This window comes from Schistocerca americana, chromosome X, assembly GCF_021461395.2.
Source record: "Schistocerca americana isolate TAMUIC-IGC-003095 chromosome X, iqSchAmer2.1, whole genome shotgun sequence".
NCBI lineage: Eukaryota > Metazoa > Arthropoda > Insecta > Orthoptera > Acrididae > Schistocerca > Schistocerca americana.
In genome coordinates, this window is record NC_060130.1 from 956,571,825 (window position 1) to 956,597,292 (window position 25,468).

At 45.5% G+C, this 25,468-nt stretch overlaps 1 protein-coding gene across 7 annotated transcripts in view; it reads right to left on the bottom strand.

Moving 5' to 3' along the window:
• Positions 1 to 1,955: 1,955 nt before the first annotated feature.
• Positions 1,956 to 25,468, bottom strand: part of LOC124555721 (coiled-coil domain-containing protein 177) — a 293,273-nt gene continuing 269,760 nt past the window's right edge. For all 7 annotated transcript variants that reach the window (XM_047129731.1, XM_047129729.1, XM_047129732.1 and 4 more), the window contains one exon: positions 1,956 to 2,182. In XM_047129731.1, coding sequence (XP_046985687.1) covers positions 2,059 to 2,182 — 124 coding nt within the window. In that variant the 3' untranslated portion in view covers positions 1,956 to 2,058. The remainder of the gene's footprint in view (positions 2,183 to 25,468) is intronic.

A 25,468-nucleotide genomic window follows, 5' to 3' on the forward strand; every position in this document is an offset into this window, starting at 1 on the left:
CTCTTGCAGCTTACCATATTTCTTTTATCCTCTTGACTGAAGAATGTCTGCTTCCTGCCCCCCTCCCCCCCTATCTCTCTCCCCCCCCTCTCACCCACCCCTCCCCCCCTATCTCTCCCCCCCCCTCTCACCCACCCCTCCCCCTCTCCCCCTCCTCCACCATCACTGTCTAGCTTTGACAGCTGTTGCATTTCTGTTGAGAGTTTGTGGACCAGTCTACAATGTAGATGGGACATTTGTCTTTACATTGTCTTTTGGTCAAACCAGAAATGTATGTGTGAAGCCCTGTGAACATGGCAGTTGTCATCTTTGATAACAGAACTAATCATAACATACTCATCATGGCAGTTTTTCTTAGACTAGCTTCCAGTTTGGTTACATTCCATACAAAAATGAGCTGTGTGAAATCTGATCTCAGGGAGGATAAATGGAAACGGTACCCTTAACCCTTGAAAAACATTTTGACTGAATATGTCACTGTAAAAACATTGAAATGGCAGATACTGAGGTAAGTGATCATGGGATAGAAACGCAACTATAATTACTTAGTATTGGAAAGGCATCAGGACGAGGTGAGGTACCTGTAAGATTCTAAGGAGATTATGAGAAAAAACTTGCTCCTCTACTAGCAACAGTCTATTACAAGTTGCTGGAGCAATGAAGGATACCTAGTGACTGGAAAAAATTTAGGTCATTCATTTTCAAGAAGGGTCATAGGAAAGCTGCATATAATTATAAGCCTATATTACTGCTGTCAATCTGTTATAGAATTATGGAACCTGTTTTATGCTTACATATTATGACATTTTTGGAGAACCGAAATCTCTCTCAAGATTATCATGGATTATGGCTTTTGACACTGTCCCACACTGGCATGTAGTGAAAAAAAAAAGAAAAGGAAAAAAGAGCTTGGTGATCAATTTTAGATGTGTGTTTGTTTTATTTGGAAAGTTTTTGCAAAAAAGACCTCTTGTACTTATCTTCCAAGCATCAAATATGCTCACAAGTGTTTCTGAGGAAATTAGATTTGATGTCTCTTGTTGGAACACTATCTTGTGGGCTATATTTCTGTGCTCCAAAAGGCTATCCAAAATGCAAGGTGAACAGCAAAATGTATTGATTGTTTGAGAATGTTTGTGATGAACTTGAATTATGACCATGAACCATGAGAAGATAATGCAGTTTGTTATATTTTGTATTTTTCTTGTCACATTGTTTGATGAAGGTCCTTATGAAGCATTTGTGCCTCTTCTGGAGCCGAACCAAAGTATATAGATTACAGTATTTGTTCCAAATTTTGTAAATATCAAGGTGTCGATCAGGATTTCTCTCACATTGCTTTACAAATTAAAAATCATTTATTGATTCTGTCTCCTGTCCTGTCATTGGCACTCTTTCATCCTAATTGGTGTCCTGAATTAAAAAATGGAAATAGTCAATGCATCAAATTGTGATGCAAAACCATCAGGCAAAAGTATTGAAAGAATTCAAGTATGAATCGATAAACTCCCAGAAAATATTAATAACTGAAGAGTCTTGTTTCTAATAAAATAAAAGCACTTTTGAACAGATTTAATATAAGTGATGCTTTCCTTAAGATAGATCCTGTGTAGTGGCATGAAGTTTTTTGTCAACTCTCAATAAACATATCCTGCAAGGCAGGATAAAAAGCTTACTGTTAGAATAAACCTGTTAAGCAACCATAATTTTTTGACAATTGTGAAACACCTGCATGGACTACTTATATTATCGTCTTGTATACACTTAGTAATCTTTTGTTAAGCTAAGAAACAGTAATATACCAGTTTTGTTAATGAGACAGTGGAAGATACTTGTACATACAATTTTTATGTCTGGAGCAATATTTGTAGCAGTAGATGAAAATCAGATTTCTTCTTCTGATGTACGTATAGATATAATACTAAACTTCTGCACTTACAACACATACATGCATATTTCATGTAAATGTAGCACATTTTAATTAAGCCATTTGCATACAGCATGTAAAAAGCTCTGGTTGCAATTTGACAACAGATCAATAAAACTACACAACAAATATCATCCAAGGAATATATGTGAGCGTGTGAGAGGTGGACTAGCTGTTGGTGGTCTGGCAGTCACACGAGCTTCCAGTGTTACTCGAGCTACTTTCCTGTCAAATGTTTCTGGAGACAATGTACACCTGCAACATACACAAGCATGTTGATCAGTCAATAGTACCAAATACAATGTTCGCTCTATAGTAAATAGTACTTTGGAATGCATGTCCCATTAAGATACTGAATACAGCTGATGTTTGCATCACGTTTACGTAAGATGCAACATGAAGTCGAGTAGGAGCCATGAGAACATTATGTAAACATGAATCGTTAGCCACTGCTGAATAGGTCACTAAAATAAGTATTCACTTTGCTGCTCAGAAGTGATCTATTGAAATGTTTTGGGCTGTGCTCATCATCAGAAATACCTATTGAGGAAGAATGGAAAGTCATAACCTCAACTATATGATGATTATAATTAAAGTTAAACTTTCAAAACGCTGTAGATAAAATACCACTGGTCATAATGACATCAAATTGCAAAGTAATATTATCGAAGACGGGAGAAAACATATGGCAGAAGAAAAAAATAGTGTGAAAACTGATCAATATAAGGCACTGTATGTGTCAGAATACATAAACGAAAACACCTGTCATGCACACTGAAGGGAAGCAGCCTACTCACGCCGTAATGAATTCACATCAGTCTTTGCATTGTGTGCCAGCCTAGTCCGATGTAACTAGCTCTGACGTCATAAATGTTGCGCAATACTTTTAAAATCAAGCAAATAACATGAAACGGTTCTAGCATGTCAGGAGTAATACTAAATTAATATGTGTTGAATATCAGTTCGATAACTTTAACCATTTTCGAAATTTGGACGTTTTTCTGTAAAAATTATTGGCGCAACAGAAAAGAGCTAGAGACTTAAAAATTTGTATTTAGATTCCTTTTTCATAATAATTTAATAGAAACAGTACTTTGGATTTCACAAATTAAAATTTTAGTGAAAATTCATGATTTTCTGGTTTTTGTCTTAAAACTTAAGGAAGCAAGATAGATTAAGTAGGAGAATAAATAAGGCTAGGATGTTTAAATTTAAGTAGAATGGAGATCCGCTATAATCATAAAGATGTGAGAAGTTTCAATTGAATAACTATAAAACTATAGCGATAGCGTATCTCCAAAGGGCAAGTTCAGAGCTCGTCTACTGCGTGTAGTGTAATTAAATTAATTCTCTCGCCCAAAATATTTGACTTAGCCACGTCAGACTTTTATTATGATTACTTACCTGTGTGCTGATTGCGCATTTAAACTGAGAGCTTCACCTGCCATCAGCAAAAGAAGCTATGATTTATTCGGAACCTGAAGTGGTGCTTTACTAGCCCAGCGGCTAGTTGGGAGAGCCGATTTGATCAGGCGTTCCCTTCGCCGTCCGCACCGCGGCTTTATATATAAGAACGACCCGGAGTGGAACTCCAGGGTCACCACCATCAGCGGCAGACGGCTTCTCCGGGTCGTTAATGACCACGACGCCGTGGTGCTGGGTCCCTTCGACCTGACGCACTACCCGACGGGCGGCCGTGCCGACGTGCTCGACATCGCGATTGTGAAAGGGGGAGCACACAACGCGATCGCGAGCACTCGCTGTGCCCTATCTTCCGATCACCTGCCAGTGATCTTCGACCTGGACACAGACGGTATGGCGCCTCCTGAGCACCGCAGCACCCGCCTCAACACCGACTGGGTGCACTTCCAGCAGCACCTGGCGGAGACGGTCGCAGCCACACCTGATCCTGACGAGGAGGGGTGTATGCAGCACTAGCAGCATTCACCCACTACACACTTGCGGCGGCAGATGCAGCAGCGCCGTGAGGACCGCGGAAGCCGAAGGACAACTCCAAACAGCTTCCGCCGGATATCTTGGCGTTGATCAGGGAGAAGAACCGGGTTTTTCGTGAGTGGCAGATCACGAGAAACCCCGCCACCAAGCGGCTGCTAAACCGCTTGCGGCGGGAGATTTCGGCGGCCGTCGGCCACCACCGTAATCGGGTCTGGGCTGGCAAAATAGCCACGCTCAGGATCGATGACGGAAGTGCCTGGGCCGTGACCAGGAGCTTTCTGCGCAAGGGGCAGCGCATCCCGCCGCTTCAAGTTGGCCGCGAAGTCGCCGCAGAGCCGGACATGAAGGCCAGCGTGCTCGCGGACACCTTCACCGAGAACTTCTCCACTGTGGACGATGTGGTCGACGAAGAGACCATCCAGGAGGTGCAAGAGCGTCTTCCGCTGTACCTGACCCATCAGGAGGCGGACGACGTCATCGAGCCAACCACTGCAGAGGAAGTGCAACACCACCTCGACTTCCTACAGCCCAGGAAGGCGGGGGGTTGCGACAAGATCGACAACGCACTGCTGAAGAAGCTGCCACCGGAAGCAGTGCGTATCGTCTCAGCGATCTTCAACGCCATCCTCCGCACCGGCACATACCCCGACGCGTGAAAACACGCAGAGGTGGTCGCCATTCCGAAGGCTGGCAAGGACCCCAGGCTGGCGCAGAACTATCGCCCGATAGGCCTATTGCCCTCCCTCTCGAATACCTTCGAGAGGATACTCGCCAAACGGCTACAGCGCCACGTCAGAGAAGAAGGCCTGCTTCCTGACGAGCAGTTTGGCTTTCGCAGTGGGCATTCGACGCAGCACCAACTACTGCGACTGGTGGAGCAGGCGATGGGGGCCCTGGAGCGTCGCGAGTACCTTGGGGCGGTACTCCTCGACGTCTCCAAGGCCTTTGATAGCGTGTGGCACGACGGCCTCCTGTATAAGCTGCTGGTACAGGGGGTGCCCGTGTCGCACGTCCGCCTTCTCCAGTCCTACCTGCGAGGGCGCACGTTCCATGTGCGTGCAGACGGCGGCATGTCAACGGCGCGCCACATACGTGCCGGAGTGCCGCAGGGGTCCGTCCTTGGCCCCCTGCTGTACTCCCTCTTCACTGCCGACGTCCCGAAGACGACGCCGAGGGTTCATCTGGCGCTCTACGCCGGTGACACCGCGCTGTACACGCGCAGCATGAGCGCGCAGCTGATGCGCCGCCGCCTGCAGCTCGCCTGCAATGAGATTGGAGCCTGGGCCACCAAATGGCGGCTCAAGTTCAACGCCGGGAAGAGCCAGGCGGTGGTGTTTACTCGCCGCCGCATACCCGACGCGCTGCCGCAAGTGCGGATCGTGGGACGCCACATCCCGTGGTCGCGTACTGGAAAGTACCTCGGCGTCACTTTGGATCGACGCCTGACCTCGGGTCCACACATCAGGAAGCTGAGGGGCCGGGCGCTTGGACGGATGCGCTCGCTCTACCCCCTCCTCAACCCCACGACGACACTGCCCCTCCACTGCGGCCTCACGCTCTGCCTAGCACTAATCAGGCCAGTGCTGGAGTACGCGGCCGTGGTGTGGGGAAATGCCGCCGACACACACGTCCAGACGCTGCAACGGGTGCAGAACAAAGCCCTTCGGCTGGCGCTCCACCTACCAAGGGACTACGACACCCGTATGCTTCACGACATCGCGGGAGTTCCGATGCTGAAGCGCTGCTTCCGCGCGCTCGCACGGAACTTCTACAAGTCAGCGAGGACATCCAGGAACCCGCTGGTCAGTGGACTGGGAAACCAACTCCACTGGCGTCCAGCGACCAGATGGCCAGACCGGTTGCTGGAATAATTCCATGCAGCCAGAGAGGACGACCAACATTTGTGAATACGAGAAGACCTACAACAAAGTGAGGACCACATCTATCTAGAGATTCCAAGACGCAGGAACAGCAGTTGACCTGCTTAACCTGCTTTAAATCATGCAGGGAATTGCACGTGAGTCACACGGTACGGAGAAAGTAAGGCCCCAGTTCTCTCCAGACGCTGAATAGCACACCATCTGTGTCGGGAGTCACGTTGCGTCGGTATCATTGCTATAAACAGCCTCGGATGCCGTATTAAGTTACTCGGGATACGTGTAACCATGAAATCATTTTCGAGTAAAATGTTAATTATGGGATGACTTTAATTATCTATCTTCAGTTTGCGTATGTCGTATTTTCACGTGCCGTCGCGGAACGGACATTCTACCATTATTTAGCGTGGCGTTTGATGAACATTATCATCAAATTATGGCGAGCATTCACTTAAACATTTAATTTGGACAGTTATAGTTGCATCAGCGCATTAGACTCTGAACTGCTCTGTTAGTCAGATTGTGTGGATTTTTTTTTTTTTTTTTTTTTTTGATCTGTGACTTTCAGAATATAGAGAAAGTTTTTTCCACGATTGTTTTTGATTATGAATCCCAGACAATCTCCTAACTCCTCAGAGCTTTAAGCTGTAGCTATAAGAGTATTTTTCAGATGAAGTGGGCACTAGGAATTCTAATTACAGGCTTCATGTTTTGCTAATCACTTTCTGGTTGCCAAAATTGTAGTTAGAGAGCCAGTGTTGAGAATGGCAAAACAACAGCGTAAATAATAGGAACATTTATACAACATTAAATTTCCACCAGCCGCCCCACATATGGTGCATTGGCCGGGAAATGCAGTGTTTCTACATTACATGCTACATTTATAATAACTTAATTTCCACCCGCCGCCACACAACACAACTCATTGAAGTTGTTATAAACGCACCGGGTTCATGGCTTTTCTTCCTTTCACGTCTGCGATGTTTGCCATGACTGTCTCCATGAAGGATCACGCTCTGCTTGTAAAGCTGTATTACAAGAATGATGAAAGTGTGCACATCATTCTACAGAAGTTCTGGACATGGAAGGGTTTGAAAAAAGGTGTTAGTCCTATGACTGCTGTGGGTCTGGAGAAAATGATTCAGAAATTCAAAACGACAGGCTCTTTTGGTGAGCAACCTGGTAGAGGGAGGAAACGAATTGATTTGACGTCAGTGGAAGCAATGGCCACAGCAGTGCAGGAGGAGACGAGTGGTGCTGTGGAAAATTGTAATGCACAGAGAATTGCCCAAACATTGGACATACCTGTGAGCACGGTGCATAAAATCCTAGGAAACATCCTTCTTTGCTATCCATTCAAAATTACCCATGTGCACAAGTTGCTTCCTGTTGACCTGCCAGCAAGAGAGACCTTTGCTTTAGACTTTCGTGCTCCCATGAAAGTGAACAACGATTGGCCGTGGAAGATTTTGTGGACAGACAAAGCCCACTTCCATCCGACAGGATATGCCAATACACAGAACTGTCAAATGTAGGCAACGGAAAATCCACATGCAAATCAACCAGTACCACTTCATCCTGAAAAAGTCACTGTGTGGTGCGGGTTTACGGTATCATTTATCATTGGGCCATATTTTTTCGAAGAGACAGATGCTTCCGGTCCTGTCACTTGTACCGTCACTGGTAAGCGCTACAAGTGTCTTTTGCATAACCACATCATTCCAGCTTTCCAAAAGAGTGGATATGTGGATGGGATAATTTTTATGCAAGATAAGATAGCGTACCTACGCACATTGCAAATCCAGTTAAGTGGCTGCTGAAGTGGCATTCCAGAAATACTAGAATTATCAGCCACCATTTCCTTACAGCCTGGCCATCCTGATTACCTGATCTTAATCCGCATGACTGGAAGGTATTGTGTTCAGTGTTCTGATTGCAAACTTAGCTGCATTGAAAGCATGCATTACACAACACATTCTGAATGTGACCCTGGAAACACTTCGATCAGTTGTGGAACATGCTGTTTCTCGATTACAACTTGCTGCAGAAAACGGTGGACAGCATATTGAACATATTTTGTGTCAGTCACATAGAAATTAATAATCCGATTTGCTTTTGATTGATGATTTTTATGCGGTTTTTGGCTTCAGGACAGTTAAAAACTGATGTGAGTTATGCTTTTTATGTGGTTTTTGGCCTCAGGACAATTAAAAACCAATTTTTCCCACTCAATGTGATATGACCTTTCTGTGGTGAATGGGCTTATGTAACTAACAGTATCACACGTGTACACCCGTGCACACTGAGTAGTACAGTTTGTTTAACATCAAACGTACACATTAGGCATTGTTTTACGATTCATTTGTCATCTGTAGTCGACCACTATTAAATTATGATGCTTACAGCGCCATCTATTGCTACATTTTGTAACTATTTATTTTTCTTCTGCCGTACATTTTCCCCCTACTCCAGTAACATTCCATTGCAATTTGACGTCATTCTGACAAGTGGTGTTATTTCCACAGCGGTTTGAAAGTTTAACTTTAACTATAATCACCCTGTATAATTAACAGCATATCACTCGGAATAAATTTTACAAAAGGTGTTACATAAAATGCAGGAACAGACATACCAAAACATGAACAAAGCCTCTGTGTAGAGTGTGGAACTATGTGCATCACTCGTCACTACCAGAACTTATCTGATAGCAGAGTCATGTTACAAAGCTTAACTGATAACATTTGCCATCAGAGGACAGTATCACTTTATTGAGACAATGGAAACAGTTGAACAGACTTATTCTAAAATATAAATAATAAAAGAAAAATTTAAATGTAAACCTAAAAATATGATAAGAAAAGAATATACACCACGGTGCGTCCAGTGTTCAGGTTACAATAAACAGCTTCAGAAAAAATAGCTGATGGAGCCTGTCGCCAGATGGCAAGATTCAGTTGAGAAATGGAATTTGTGCAACATTAGTAGTAGATGGTAAAATACAAACTATTTGCAATGCATTGTTCACATAAAAACAACAGTTAATCTGAATGAATGAGTAGTTCGGGGGGGAGGGGGGGGGGGGGTAAAAGTACAATGTATAAAGCAATGACAGGAAATCTAACAAAGGGCTGATAGTATTAAAACATTCTCAAGGAAAACCAAGGGTTAGAAGTTACCAAAAAAGTGGGAAAGAGTGCACAAAAAATACAATGTTTTGTCCCATGTAAGGGCACTAGGACTTGCAGGCACACTTGGTATGTGTTACAACCAAGCAGTAGTACAGTGGTAAGAGTACAGCTAACATAGTTAAACAATGAGTGAAGAATATTTCTGAAGATGACTTTTTCATTTTTACTCTTTATAAATTACTACCATCTTGAAAAAGAAACGCACCTTTATGAGAAGAATACGGCTACAATGGAAAGGACAGAACCTGCCGTTTTCTTAAATAAACATCGGTTAAGTAAAATAGGCCCTCTACGTAAAAAAGTGTGAGCTTAAACTGAGAGCTGGTTCAGCTGAACGAAGTAGATAACGTATTAAAAAAGCATAGATATTTAGGACTTAAAATATTCATTATACATAGATAAACGTTTGTATCACTGTCTGACGTCACATACTGTATGAGGAAAATTATTGAACATGTGCTTGTTAAAGACAGCCACATGGTGAATCCATACATGTTACAAAAAAGTATGTATTACAAATTATTTAGGAGTAAAGGAGATGATTCATTGAAATGAAGAAGCACTGCGTCATTGATAGGTACACAAACACAAGGTACAGAGCTCGACTAGCTTTTGGAATGCATTTCAATTTTCAAACGTGTACGAAAAACATACTCATGCGCACGCGCGCACACACACACACACACACACACACACACACACACACACACACACACGTCTCCCTACATTATGCTCAGTTGACTGCCAGCTCTTTTCTGGCCCATGGCGAGTGTAATGGGTTGAGATGGGGCTGTGTGGTGAAGGACAGAGAGAGGCAGAAGGCAGGGAGGGGGTTGGGGGCAAGTGTGTACCTGCTCGTGGGACAGTGGGGAGCTGTCTGTGGGCTAGTTAGGGGTGCAGATAGAGAAGTCAGGTTGCAGGTGGCAGGGCACACGATTTCGTAGACTAGGGTATGACATAACAGCACACAACTAGCTGATGTGGGAACACAAACTGGGCAAGGGTCCTGGGCAGGGCTGGTGTCTTCTGAACTATGTTTCCTACAATGACAATTTTGCTGGTACTTTCAGTGCTATATGTGAAAACTGTCTACAAAATATGTCATGAATACACTTAGTAGTAAAGAAGTACTAAATTAAAACATCATATCATATGCAGCAGTTTCACTGCATGAACGGCGAGAATGTCGTAAGTTGTTAACTTTTTTGTGGGCGGGGAGGGAGGGGTGGGGGGGTTGTCAGCGAGAAAGGGTTTCATATACACTCCTGGAAATTGAAATAAGAACACCGTGAATTCATTGTCCCAGGAAGGGGAAACTTTATTGACACATTCCTGGGGTCAGATACATCACATGATCACACTGACAGAACCACAGGCACATAGACACAGGCAACAGAGCATGCACAATGTCGGCACTAGTACAGTGTATATCCACCTTTCGCAGCAATGCAGGCTGCTATTCTCCCATGGAGACGATCGTAGAGATGCTGGATGTAGTCCTGTGGAACGGCTTGCCATGCCATTTCCACCTGGCGCCTCAGTTGGACCAGCGTTCGTGCTGGACGTGCAGACCGTGTGAGACGACGCTTCATCCAGTCCCAAACATGCTCAATGGGGGACAGATCCGGAGATCTTGCTGGCCAGGGTAGTTGACTTACACCTTCTAGAGCACGTTGGGTGGCACGGGATACATGCGGACGTGCATTGTCCTGTTGGAACAGCAAGTTCCCTTGCCGGTCTAGGAATGGTAGAACGATGGGTTCGATGACGGTTTGGATGTACCGTGCACTATTCAGTGTCCCCTCGACGATCACCAGTGGTGTACGGCCAGTGTAGGAGATCGCTCCCCACACCATGATGCCGGGTGTTGGCCCTGTGTGCCTCGGTCGTATGCAGTCCTGATTGTGGCGCTCACCTGCACGGCGCCAAACACGCATACGACCATCATTGGCACCAAGGCAGAAGCGACTCTCATCGCTGAAGATGACACGTCTCCACTCGTCCCTCCATTCACGCCTGCCGTGACACCACTGGAGGCGGGCTGCACGATGTTGGGGCGTGAGCGGAAGACGGCCAAACGGTGTGCGGGACCGTAGCCCAGCTTCATGGAGACGGTTGCGAATGGTCCTCGCCGATACCCCAGGAGCAACAGTGTCCCTAATTTGCTGGGAAGTGGCGGTGCGGTCCCCTACGGCACTGCGTAGGATCCTACGGTCTTGGCGTGCATCCGTGCGTCGCTGCGGTCCGGTCCCAGGTCGACGGGCACGTGCACCTTCCGCCGACCACTGGCGACAACATCGATGTACTGTGGAGACCTCACGCTCCACGTGTTGAGCAATTCGGCGGTACGTCCACCCGGCCTCCCGCATGCCCACTATACGCCCTCGCTCAAAGTCCGTCAACTGCACATACGGTTCACGTCCACGCTGTCGCGGCATGCTACCAGTGTTAAAGACTGCGATGGAGCTCCGTATGCCACGGCAAACTGGCTGACACTGACGGCAGCGGTGCACAAATGCTGCGCAGCTAGCGCCATTCGACGGCCAACACCGCGGTTCCTGGTGTGTCCGCTGTGCCGTGCGTGTGATCATTGCTTGTACAGCCCTCTCGCAGTGTCCGGAGCAAGTATGGTGGGTCTGACACACCGGTATCAATGTGTTCTGTTTTCCATTTCCAGGAGTGTAGATTTGTAATTATGTCTAAAGTTTGTTGCAATACACTTCTTTTTCACACCCACAACCACCGCTTTGATAGGAAGGTGATGCTTACCACCATAGTGATTCTTTACAGACATTAAGGGGGGTGAGATGGGGGTGTGGGGTGAGGGATGGAGAGAGGCAGGCGGCAGGAGGCAAGGGGGGGGGGGGGTTGGGGGAAAGTGGCTTGTGGGAGAGTGGGTGCAGGTATGGGGGCAGGTGGCAGACAGTCGGGCACGGGATTTTTAGAGTAGGCTACGAGATACGAGCACACAACTAGCTGATGCGAGACACATATTGGACGGGGCTCCTGGGGCAGGGGATGGTGTACAAAAACACACACACACACACACACACACACACACACACACACACACACACACACACACACTATTAGGTGGGGGGATGGGGGCAGCAAGTTACCTCAGGTTTAGGCCAGGAAGGTTATGGGAGCAAAGGATGTGCTGTAAGGGTGATAGCTCCCATAAGCTCATGGTGGTTGGGAGGATCCAGATGGCATGGGTTGTGAAGCACCCAATGAAATCTCCAATGTTGTGCTCTGCTGCACGTCGTGCCACTGGGTGGTCCACCTTGTTTTTGGCAACAGTTTGGCGGTGTAGCCATTTATTCAAGTTGACAGCTGGTTGGTGGTCATACCAATCTGAAACACAGTGCAATTGTTGCAGCACAGCTGGTATATAACATGTCTGCTTTCACAGGGGGGCCAGGTCCCTGATTGGGTATGATGAGCTTGTGAGGGGACTAGAGTAGTTGGTGCTGGGTGGGTGGATTGGGCAAATCTTGCATCTGAGTCTTCCACAGGGATGTGATCGCTGTGGCAGGGGATTTGGGGTGGGAGTAGCATAGGGATGGACTAAGATATTGTGGAGATTGGGTGGATGGCAGAACACCACTTTGGGAGGGATTGGAAGTGTCTTGGGTAGGATGTCCCTCATTTCAGGGCATAATGATAGATTATGAAAGTCCTGACAGACGATGTGGTTCAGTCATTCGAGTCCGGGGTAGTAATGGATGACAAGGGAGCACTTCTTTGCAATTGATTCTTGGGATGTATGTGAGGATCAGGTGTGTGTGAGGATATGGTGTGGGAGATATGTTTTGAATCAGAACTGGAGGGTATTGCATGTCTGTTAAGGCCTTTTTGAAACCTTCAGCCTACTGTGTTTGTGAGTTCTCATCACTGCAGATTCATCTACCAGGAGTGGCCAGGCTGCATGAAAGGGATTTTTTAGTGTGGAAGGGGTGGCAGCTGTCAAAGTGCAGGTACTCTTGGTGATTGGTGGGAATGATGTGAACCAAGGTGTGGACAATGTCATCTGAGAGGAGAAGATCAACATTTAGGAAAATGGCACAATGGGTGGAGGAGGACCAGGTGGAGTGAATGAGAAAGAAGGTGTTGAGGTACTGGAGGAATGAGGATAAGGTATCCAGGCCTTGGGTCCAGATTATAAAGATGTCATCCATAAACCTGAACCAGACCAGGGGTTTGGGTTTTGGGAAGCTAGGAATGTTTCCTGTAGGAGGCCCATGTAGAGGTTGGCATAGGAGGTGTCATGCGGGTGCCCATGGCTGTACAATGAATTTGTTTGTATGCTTCCCTTCAAAGGTGGAGTAGTTATGGGCTAGGATGTAGTTGGTTACATGTACAAGGAATGATGTAGTGGGTCAGGAATCTGCAGTGATGGGGTAGGTGGTGTTCAATCAAGGCAAGGCCATGGGCATGAGGGATGCTGGTGTATAGGAAGGTTTCATCAACAGTGACGATTAGGGATCCAGGAGGTAAGGTTGTTGGGATGGCCAGTGCAGAAAGTGATTGGTATCTTTAATGTGGGAGGGTACATTTTGAACAAAACATAGCCTCCCACATTAAAGATACCAACCACTTTCTGCACTTTGGACAAAACCTAGCCTCCCACATTAAAGATACCAAACACTTCCTGCACTGGTTCTCCACCATCCCCAACACCCTTACCTCCCAGATCCCTACTTGTCACTTGTTGATGCAACCTACCTATACGCCAATATCCCTCATGTCCATAGCATTTCTGGGATTGAACACTATCTTTCCCATTGCCCTGCAGATTCCAGACCCAGCACTTCATGCCAATACACCTAACCAGCTACATACTAACCCATAACTACTTCAACTTTGAGGGGAAGGTATACAAACAAATTCATGGCACAGCCATGGGCACCCTCCTATGCTAACTTCTTCATGGGGCTCCTACAGGAAACATTCCTAGTTTCACAAAACCCCACCGAGCAAAGTGATGCACTGGTTAGCATGCTGTACTCACTTTTGGGAGGACGAAAGTTCAAACTTGCATCAGGCAATCCTGATTTAGGTTTTCTGTGATTTACATAAGTTTCTTCAGGCAAATGCTGGGATGGTTCCTTCAAAAGTGCATGGCTGACTTCTTTCTCCATCCCTCCCAAGTCAGATGGGACCAATGACCTTGCTGTTTGGTCCCCTCCCCCCAAATCAACCAACCAACCAACTAATCAAAACCCCAAACCCTTGGCCTGGTTCAGGTTTATTGATGACATCTTTATAATCTGGACCCAAGGTCCAGATACCTTCTCCTCATTCCTCCACAACCTGAGCACCTTCTCTCCCATCCACTTCACCTGGCCCTCCTCCACTCATCGTACCACCTTCCTAAATGTTGATCTCCTCTCAGATGGCTCTGTCCACACCTCAGTCCACATCATACCTGCACTTTGACAGCTGCCACCTCTTCCACACCAAAAAATCCCTTCCATATAGCCTGGCCATGCCGGGCAGATGCATTTGCAGTGATGACAACTCCCTCCTGCAGTATGCTGAAAGATTCACAAAGGCCTTAACTGACAGGCAGACCTGATTCATAAAGAGATCTCCCATGCTGATCTTCACACACACCTGATCCTCACATACATCCCAAGAATCAATCACAAAGAAGTGCCCACTTGTCATCCAATACCATCTGAACTGGATGACAGAACTGCATCCTCTGGCAGGGCTTTCATTATCTATCATCATGTCCTCAAATGAGGGACATCCTACCCAAGATACTACTCCCTTCTGCCATCCACCAACCTCCACAGTATCCTAGCCCATCCCTAGGCCACTCCCACGTCCAATCCCCTGCTACAGGATCATACCCCTGTGGAAGACACAGATGCAAGATTTGCCCTATCCACCCACCCAGCACCAACTACTCTAGTCTCATCACAGGCTTATCCTCTACCTCATCAAGGGCCATGCCACCTATGAAGGCAGACATGTTATATAACAGCTCTGCTGTAACCACTGCACTGTGTTTTACATTGGTATAACAACCAACCAGCTGTCAACTTGAATGAATGGCCACTGCCAAACTGTTGCCAAAACCAAGGAGGAACACTCAGTGGCATGACATGCAGCAGAGCACAACCTTGAAGACTTCACAACCCATGCCATCTGGATCCTCCCAACCACCACCAGCTTTTATGAGCTGCACATATGGGAGAGCTCTTACAGCACATCCTTCACTTCCATAACCTTCCTGGCCTAAACCTGAGGTAACTTGCTGCCCCCCCCCCCCCCCCATCTTCCTGGCATAAATATAATCTCTTGGTCTCCCTCTATGATTTTTACCCTCCACACTGTCCTCCAATACTAAATTGGTGATCCCTTGATGCCTCAGAACATGTCCTACCAACCAATCCCTTCTTCTAGTCAAGTTGTGCCACAAACTCCACTTCTCCCCAATCCTATTCAGTACCTCCTCATTAGTTATGTGATCTACCCATCTAATCTTCAGCATTCTTCTGTAGCACCACATTTCGAAAGCTCTATTCTCTTCTTGTCCAAACTATTTATCATCCATGTTTCACTTCCATACATGGCTACACTCCATACAAATACTTTCAGAAATGATTTCCTGACACTTAAATCTATACTCGATGTTAACAAATTTCTCTTCTTCAGAAACGCTTTCCTTGCCATTGCCAGTCCACATTTTATATCTTCTCTACTTTGACCATCATCTGTTATTTTGCTCCCCAAATAGCAAAACTCCTTTACTACTTTAAGTGTCTCATTTCCTAATCTAATTCCCTCAGCATCACCTGACTTAATTCGACTACATTCCATTATTCTCATTTTGCTTTTGTTGATGTTCTTCTTATATCCTCCTTTCAAGACACTGTCCATTCCGTTCAACTGCTCTTCGAAGTCCTTTGCTGTCTCTGACAGAATTACAATGTCATCGGCTAACCTAAAAGTTTTTATTTCTTCTCCATGGATTTTAATACCTACTCCAAATTTTTCTTTCGTTTCCTTTACTGCTTGCTCAATATACAGATTGAACAACACCGGGGAGAGGCTACAACCCTGTTTCACTCCCTTCCCAACCATTGCTTCCCTTTCATGTCCCTCGAATCTTATAACTGCCACATGGTTTCTGTACAAATTGTAATTAGCCTTTCGTTCCCTGTATTTTACCACTGCCACCTTCAGAATTTGGAAGAGAGTATTCCAGTCAGCATTGTCAAAAGCTTTCTCTAAGTCTACAAATGCTAGAAACGTAGGTTTGGCTTTTCTTAATCTAGCTTCTAAATAAGTCGTAGGGTCACTATTTCCTCACGTGTTTCCATATTTTTACGGAATCCAAACTGACCTTACCCGAGGTCGGCTTCTACCAGATTTTCCATTCGTCTGTAAAGAATTTGCGTTAGTATTTTGCAGCCGTCACTTATTAAACTGATAGTTCAGCAATTTTCACATCTGTCAACATCTGCTTTCTTTGGGATTGGAATTATTATATTCTTCTTGAAGTCTGAGGGTATTTCACCTGTCTCATACATTTTGCTCACCAGATGGTAGAGTTTTGTCAGGACTGGCTCTCCCAAGGCTGTCAGTAGTTCTAATGGAATGTTGTCTATGGGCCTTGTTTTGACTTAGGTCTTTCAGTGCTCTATCAAACTCTTCACGCAGTATCATATCTCCCATTTCATCTTCATCTACATCTTCTTCCATTTCCATAATATTGTCCTCAAGTACATCGCCCTTGTATAGACCCTCTATATACTCCTTCCAACTTTCTGCTTTCCCTTCTTTGCTTAGAACTGGGTTTCCATCTGAGCTCTTGATATTCATACAAGTGGTTCTCTTTTCTCCAAAGGTCTCTCTAATTTTCCTGTAGGCAGTATCTATCTTACCCCTAGTGAGATAAGCCTCTACATCCTTACATTTGTTCTCTAGCCATGCCTGCTTAGCCATTTTGCACTTTCTGTCGATCTCATTTTTGAGACGTTTGTATTCCTTTTTGCCTGCTTCATTTACTGCATTTTTATATTTTCTCCTTTCATCAATTAAATTCAATATTTCTTCTGTTACTCAAGGATTTCTACTAGCCCTCGTCTTTTTACCCACTTGAACCTCTGCTGCCTTCACTACTTCATCCCTCAAAGCTACCCATTCTTCTTCTACTGTATTTCTTTCCCCCAAGCTTGTCAATTGTTCCCTTATGCTCTCCCTGAAACTCTGTACAACCTCTGGTTTAGTCAGTTTATCCAGGTCCCATCTCCTTAAATTCCCACCTTTTTGCAGTTTCTTCAGTTTTAATCTACAGTTCATAACCAATAGATTGTGGTCAGAGTCCACATCTCCCCTGGAAACGTCTTACAATTTAAAACCTGGTTCCTAAATCTCTGTCTTACCATTATATAATCTATCTCATACCTTTTAGTATCTCCGGGATTCTTCCATGTATACAACCTTCTTTTATGATTCTTGAACCAAGAGTTAGCTATGATTAACTTATGCTCTGTGCAAAATTCTACAAGGCGGCTTCCTCTTTCATTTCTTACCCCCAATCCATATTCACCTACTACATTTCCTTCTCTTCCTTTTCCTACTATCGAATTCCAGTCACCCATGACTATTAAATTTTCGTCTCCCTTCACTATCTGAATAATTTCTTTTATTTCATCATACATTTCTTCAATTTCTTCGTCATCTGCAGAGCTAGTTGGCATATAGACTTGTACTACTGTCATAGGCGTGGGCTTGGTGTCTGTCTTGGCCACAACAATGCAGTCACTGTGCTGTTTGTAGTAGCTTACCCGCATTCCTATTGTTTTATTCATTATTAAACCTACTCCTGCATTACTCCTATTTGATTTTGTATTTATAACCCTGTATTCACTGACCAAAAGTCTTGTTCCTCCTGCCACCGAACTTCATTAATTCCCACTACATCCAACTTTAACCTATCCATTTCTTGTTTTAAATTTGCCTAGCCTCTCAACAGATACCCCTCCATTGTGGTTGCACCTACGGTACGGCTATCTGTATCGCTGAGGCAAGCAAGCCTCCCCACCAACGGCAAGGTCTATGGTTCATGGGGGGGAGGGTATGTACACTATGTGATCAAAAGTATCTGGACACGTGGCTGAAAATGACTTACAAGTTCATGGTGCCCTCCATCAGTAATGCTGGAATTCAATATGGTGTTGGCCCTCCCTTAGCCTTGATGAAAGCTTCCACTCTCACAGGCATACATTCAATCAAGTGCTGGAAGGTTTCTTGGGGAATGGCAGCCCATTCTTCACAGAGTGCTGTACTGAGGAGAGGTATTGATGTTGGCCAGTGAGGCCTGGCATGAAGTCGGCGTTCCAAAACATCCCAAAGGTGTTCTATAGGAGTCAGGTCAGGACTCTCTGCAGGCATCCATTGCAGGGATGGTATTGTCATGTAACCACTCCGCCACAGGCCGTGCATTATGAACAGGTGCTTGACCGTGTAGAAAGTTGCAATCGCCATCCCAGAATTGCTCTTCAACAGTACGGAGGAAGAAGGTGCTTATAACATCAATGTAGGCCTGTGCTATGATAGTACCATGCAAAACAACAAGGGGCGCAAGCCCCCCCCCATGAAAAACACGACCGCACCATAACACCACTGCCTCCGAATTTTACTGTTGGCACTACACACACTGGCAGATGATGTTCACCGGGCATTCGCCATACCCACATCCTGCCATCGGATCGCCACATTGTGTACCATGATTCATCACTACACACAACGTTTTTCCACTGTTCAATTGTCCAATGTTTACGCTCCTTACACCAAGCGAGGCGTTGTTTGGCACTGACCGCCATGATGTGTGGCTTGTGAGCAGCCGCTTGACCATGAAATTTAAGTTTTCTCACCTCCCACCTAAGTGTCATAGTATCTGCAGTGGATCCTGATACAATATGGAATTACTGTGTGATGGTCTGAATAGATGTCTGCCTATTACACATTATGACCCTCTTCAACTGTCGGCGGTCTCTGTCAGTCAACAGTCGAGGTCGGCCAGTACACTTTTGTGCTGTATGTGTCCCTTCACATTTCCACTTCACTCTCACATTGGAAACAGTGGACCTAGGGATGTTTAGAAGTGTGGAAACGACACAAGTGGTACCCAATCACCTGACCACGTTCAAAGTCCATGAGTTCCATGGAACACCCAGTTCTGCTCTCTCACGATGTCTAATGACTACTAAGGTCGCTGATATGGAGACCTGGCAGCAGGTGGCAGCACAATGCACCTAATATGAAAAACGTATGTTTTTGTGGGTGTCCGGATGCTTTTGATCACATAGTGTATGTATGCATGTATGTATGTATGTTCCACATCTCCTCCTAAACCACCTGACTGATTCCAAACAAACTGTGTACACATATCACTTACTGTCAGGAGAGAATCACTGTGGTGGTAAGAATCACTTTCCTATCAAAGGGGTGGGTTTGGGTGTGAAAGACAAAAGACCCAAATTTTATTCATGCAATATTTGAGAATGGAGCACTTAGTGATTGGCAACAAACTTTACACATAATTTCAAACCTATACTAAACCTTTTCTCACTGTCCACACCCCCCACCACACAAAAAAAAGTTTATCACTTAGTATGTTTTTGCTGTTCATTCAGTGAAACTGCTGCACCAGGCATGACATTTTAATTTATTATGTATTCATGACATATTTTGTAGACCGTTTTCACATACTGCACTGAAAGTGCCTGCAAAATTATCTCATTGTACAAATCCTAGTTCAGAAGACATGATGTCATAAATACTGAGATATGTGAAAAACTGCCACATCAGAAACTATTTTTAAATTTATTACTTCTTTGCTACTAACTATATTCTCAACACATTTCGCAGACAGTATCCAAATATGCTAATGAATGTACCTACACATAATTCAAGAAATATATCATAAATATTGAGTTGTGTGAAAACAAAGCTGCATGGCAAACTTCGCTAGAGATACAGGTGAAACATGTGTACAAATATATGTGAAGTGAAACATATGCATATGCGGGAAAAGCCACAGGTAAAGAACTCCTAAACCCCTGGATCAATTTCAACTAAATTTGGTACACACGCGACTTACTATCTAGAACGAAACACTGTGGGCGTAGGAAGCAGTAAACTCCTATTGGTGGGTGGTGGTGATAATGTGGAGAGAGAAGGGGAGAGCAAGATATTGACAGACAGAAAGGGGGAAGGAGGAGATGGACAGAGAGATGGGGAGGGGGAAATGGACAGAGAAAGGGCGGAGTAGATGGACAGAGAGAAGGAGAGGATTTGATGAACAGAGAGAGGTGTAGGATGCGATAAAGGGGCTGAGGTGGAGATAGAGGAAGCAGGAAGAGATGGACTGAGGGGAGCAGCAGATGGACAGAAAGAGGGTCAGGAGGAGATGGACAGTGATTGGGAGATGGAGGAGTTAGACAGAGAGGAGAGAAGGATATGGATGGAGAGGGGATGGATGAGATGGACAGGGTAAGGGGGAAGGAGGAGATGGACTAATAGAATTGGAATAAATACACACCTCAGTTAGTTCAAATATAAATGCAATACTGTTCCTTATTACAGAGACTTCAGTGAATTGGAGTGTGTGAAAAGAAATTTACATATATAAAATATAGTAAAACAAACTTAGCTACCTTAAAACAGAATAGAGAAATCTGTGGACAATGGGCATTACTATTTTTATTTACAAATCCTCATGTTGTAGGGTCAAAGTAGATATATAAATTTATGAGCTAAAGCTGCACGGGCCATATCAGAAAACCTGACACAGTGTAAGGGCTTTGACAAGGGTTTTACACAAATTATATTTCTCAGCTCTGTCTTACCACCTGCTGACAGCTTCTGTCAGTTGTTTTTTGTAAATCTGTTTATTGTATACTGTATGCATTGTTATATATATTATGATCTTATCATATTTTTACATTTACAATTAATTTTTTTCTTTTATTATTTTTAGTTTTAATATAAGGTGGTTCAACTATTTCCATGGTCACAGTAGAGTACCACTGTCCTATACCAGCATGCCACCTGGTGTAAAATGTTATCAGTTAAGCTTTGTAATGCCATTCTCCCATCAGCTGAGTTCTGGTACTGATGGCTGACACATATGACTCCCATACTCTGTATGAAGATTTTGTTCTTATTTTGACGTGTCTACTCCTGTCCTTTATGTGACACCTTTTCTAAATTAATTCACTTACAATTGAGGTTATGACTTCATCATTCCTTGGCAGATATTTCTGAGGATGTGCAGAGCCCAAAACATGTTAATAATTCACTTCTGAACTGCAAAGTGAATAATTATTTTAGTGACCTATTCAACAGTGGGTAAAGAGCCAAGTTTCCATCATGACCACTGTTATATTTCAAGGAAGACGCAATACATGAAAGCCACAGATCAAGTAAACAGACTAAGACGTGTGTACACTTAAACAGTCAAATCATAACTGAGTCCGAGTCTAACAGCCGCTGGCTGGCTGGCCGCTTAGGTGGCGCTGCTGCTGCATGGCTGGCAGACAGTGCTGCATGTAAAGGACGTGGGTAACTGCGCGGTGGCACTTTGAAAGATCAGCGAGTCACGACACTTTTCCCCCCTTTGAAGTTTTTGCACAGGTCTTGATGGAGGTGGCCTGTAGATTACTAACGCCCATAGGTGTTGTTTGACTGGCCGTAAAGTCTCGAGGAGGAGGCTTCCCGTACGGACGGAAGTGTCCCCAATGATAACGGGTCGAGATGACAGGAGATGTGGGAGTCGAATCTGCTAGGGCCCCGTGCACCAATCTGCCCATTGCAGCAAGTCCGGTTGTTATAACAGGAGACATGGGCGATGTGTCTGCGTCCGTAGGAGAAGGAGGCGAGTAGATTTGCTCCGACAGATGATGGTCATCTGGTTCCTGCATGGGCACGTCTCCTCGTGGCGTCAGTTCTTGTGCTGGCACTGATATGATGGTGAGAGGACTGTGTTGTGAGTAATGAGAGATTCCAGTATCCCGAGTGTCAGGTAGAGCCGAAGGTGGTGTAGTGGCATCCAGAACAGGCGTTACCGGCACACAAGGCCGAAGCTGGTCCGAATGACGCACTGCAACACCCGTGTCCATCTGGATTTCATGCAGGCTTTGGCCATGGTGTCGTAAGATGCAGCCAGGACTCCATTTTGGCCACCTGCCATATCCCCGTACCCATACAAGGTCGGCGGCGGTGAACCGGCCAAGCGAAGGCATTTACGGCCGTAAGGTGGAAGGCCGCAGAAGATGAAGTAGCCTGCGGGGCTGTCGGCCACGTAAAAACTCAGCCGGGCTGTGGTCGCCCATGGGGGTGAAACGGTAAGAAGCCAGAAATTGGAGAAGCGCGTCATCAGCAGCAGAAGAAGTCAGGAGTTTCCTCATCTGAGCCTTAAATGTACGGACCGGTCGTTCAGTCTCACCGTTTGACTGGATGGAACGGAGCGGCTGTGACATGCAAGACGCCGTGACAGGCACAAAAATCCCCAAAATCAGAAGAGGCAAATTGCGGACCATTATCAGTAACAAGAGTAGAGGGAAGGCCTTCCAACGAGAAAATGCGAGCTAGAGCATTGGTGGTTGCCGTGGTGGACAATGAAAGGAAATTCAGAGTAAGTGTCAATAACGAGAAGCCAATAAGTACCTAAAAAAGGTCCCGCGAAGTCAGCATGAATACGCTCCCAGGGCTTCTCAGGTGAAGGCCACGGTGACAAAGATGACTTTGGGGCGGCGGCCTGTGACGCACAAGGGCCGCAGGCAGTGACCATGTGTGCGATTTCAGAGTCGATGCCGGGCCAGTACACATGACGGCACGCCAGAGATTTTGTGCGAGAGACACCCCAGTGCCCTTGGTGAAGGAGGCGCAAGACCGAAGCATGCAAAGACGCATGTACCACAACACGCAGCGAAGCATTTTTGGTGGAAAGTAGGATAACACCATCCCTAGCCGTGAGGCGGTAATGTGAAGCATAGTAGTTCCGCAATGGATCAGAAGTCTTAGCAGACAGACGATCTGGCCCATCCTTCTGAATACAGCATAAATCCTGGGAGAGGGTAGGGTCAGAACCCGTAGCAGCCGCCAGCCAGTCCCCTATGATGGGGAACCCATCCACAACCCAGTGCTCAGCAACATCCAGGTGGAAACACAAAAGTTTGTACCTATCGAATGCCAGATCAGGGCCCATGGGAAGGCAAGACAGTGCATCAGCATTCGCATGTTGAGCCGTCGGCCGGAAATGAATCTCATAATTGAAACGAGACAAGTAAAGAGCCCAAAGCTGTGCAGCTTTGTCGGGAAGTGATGTTGGTGGATGAAACAAGGAAACAAGTGCTTTGTGATCCATAACAAAATGAAATTTGGATCCATAGAGAAAAACACCAAACTTATGAAGAGCATAAATAATGGCCAAAGCTTCTTTTTAAATTTGAGAATACTTTTGTTGGGCATCCATGAGCGTTTTGGAGGCATAAGCAATGGGTTGTTCAGAACCATCAGAAAAACGGTGCACAAGGACTGCACCGACCCCTTATTGAGAGGCGTCCATGGCAAGAACAAGATGTTGGCCAGGTCGATAAGGAGCCAGGCATGGGGCCTGTTTCAGCATAGTCTTCAATTTCTTGAAAGCAGCATCGCATGACGCGGACCAGTGAAAAGGCACGTTTTTATGCATTAGGCAATGCAATGGCTGAGCCACCAAAGCAGCAGACGGTAAAAACTTGTGATAGTATGCTATTTTCCCCAAGAAGGCCTGCAGTTCCTTAATAGATGTAGGGTGAGGAAGGGCATCGATCACAGCGACAGTTTGCTGAAGCAGATGAATACCATCCGGGGAAAGTTAAATGTGTGTGAAATCTTATGGGACTTAACTGCTAAGGTCATCAGTCCCTAAGCTTACACACTACTTAACCTAAATTATCCTAAGCACAAACACACACACCGACCGCTCGGCTAATCCCACGTGACCCAGGGAGAGTTGAAACCCCAAGTACGTGATAGATGCCTGAAAAAATGTTGATTTCTGAAGATTACACTTAAGACCGGCAGTCTGTAAGACATGAAAAAGTGTGCGGAGATTTTGAAGATGTTCGTCAGTGGTGGAGCCAGTGACAACAATGTCGTCCTGGTAATTTATACACCCAGGGACAGTGAGCAATAATTGTTCCAAGAATGGCTGAAAGAGAGGAGGGGCGCTGGCAACCCCGAATGGCAATCATTGGTATTGATAGAGGCCGAAAGGTGTGTTAATGACCAGACACTGCCGGGAAGCAGTGTCGAGAGGAAGTTGATGATAAGCTTCTGACAGGTAAGTTTAGAAAAATACTGGCCTCCAGCAAGTTTAGCGAACAATTCTTGAGGTTGAGGCATAGGGTAAGTGTTGATAAGGCATTGAGCATTTACAGTGGCTTTGAAATCACCACAGAGACGAATATCACCATTTGGCTTAGCAACAACAACGACAGAAGAGGACCCCTCACTGGAAGTGACAGGAAGCAAGACCACTGAAGCAGTGAGACGCTCCAGCTCCCATTTGACCTGATCATGAAGGGCCACAGGAATGGGCCAAGCCCAAAAAAACTTAGGCCGAGCAGTGGATTTGAGCATGATATGAGCTTCAAAGTCGTTTGCACGGCCTAACCCAGGAGAAAAAAGGGACGAAAATGTTGTCAACAAGGAATCCAATTGAGCATAAGGAATAGCATCAGAGACGATATTGACAGAGTCATCTATGGAGAGCCCAAAAACGCGAAAGGCATCGAAACCAAAAGATTCTCGGCATTACTAGGGTCGACCACAAATATGGGAACAGTGCGAATGACAGATTTGTAAGATACTTCAGCATCAAATTGTCCCAAGAGAGAAATCTTCTGCTTATTGTAAGTCCATAATTGCCTAGTGACATGTGGCAGGATTGGAGAACCCAACTGAAGATACGTCTGAGAATTGATGATAGTGGCAGCAGAACCAGTGTCCACCTGCAGGCGAACATCTCGACCAAGTATTTGGACAGTGAGGAATAACTTCCCTGAAAGGGAAGAAGTACAATTGACAGACAACACAGAATCACAACCAGCGTCATGTTCATGAATATCATGTATGCGGTTGGATTTGCAAATGGATGACACATGACCCTTTTTTTTGCATTTGTGACACACGGCCCAACATTGTGGACAATCTTCTCGTGAATGTTTCATAAAACACTGCGGACATGAAGGAAGTTGTTGTGGGTTTTGCTGCAGTTTCGTAGAGGTTTGTTTACGGTTAGGCCGAGGCTGCGCTTGGGAGCGTACTGTGGCCACGTCGGCCAGCGGGGACATGCCACATGCTTCCTCAACATCGTACAGAGGTTGTATTTGCCTGACATCACCCCATGCCTCTACTTGCGCTCCAGCGGCGCAAGAAATTTCAAATGACTGAGCAATGGATAGGACTTCATCTAGAGCCGGATTTGCCAACTGAAGGGCACGTTGCCT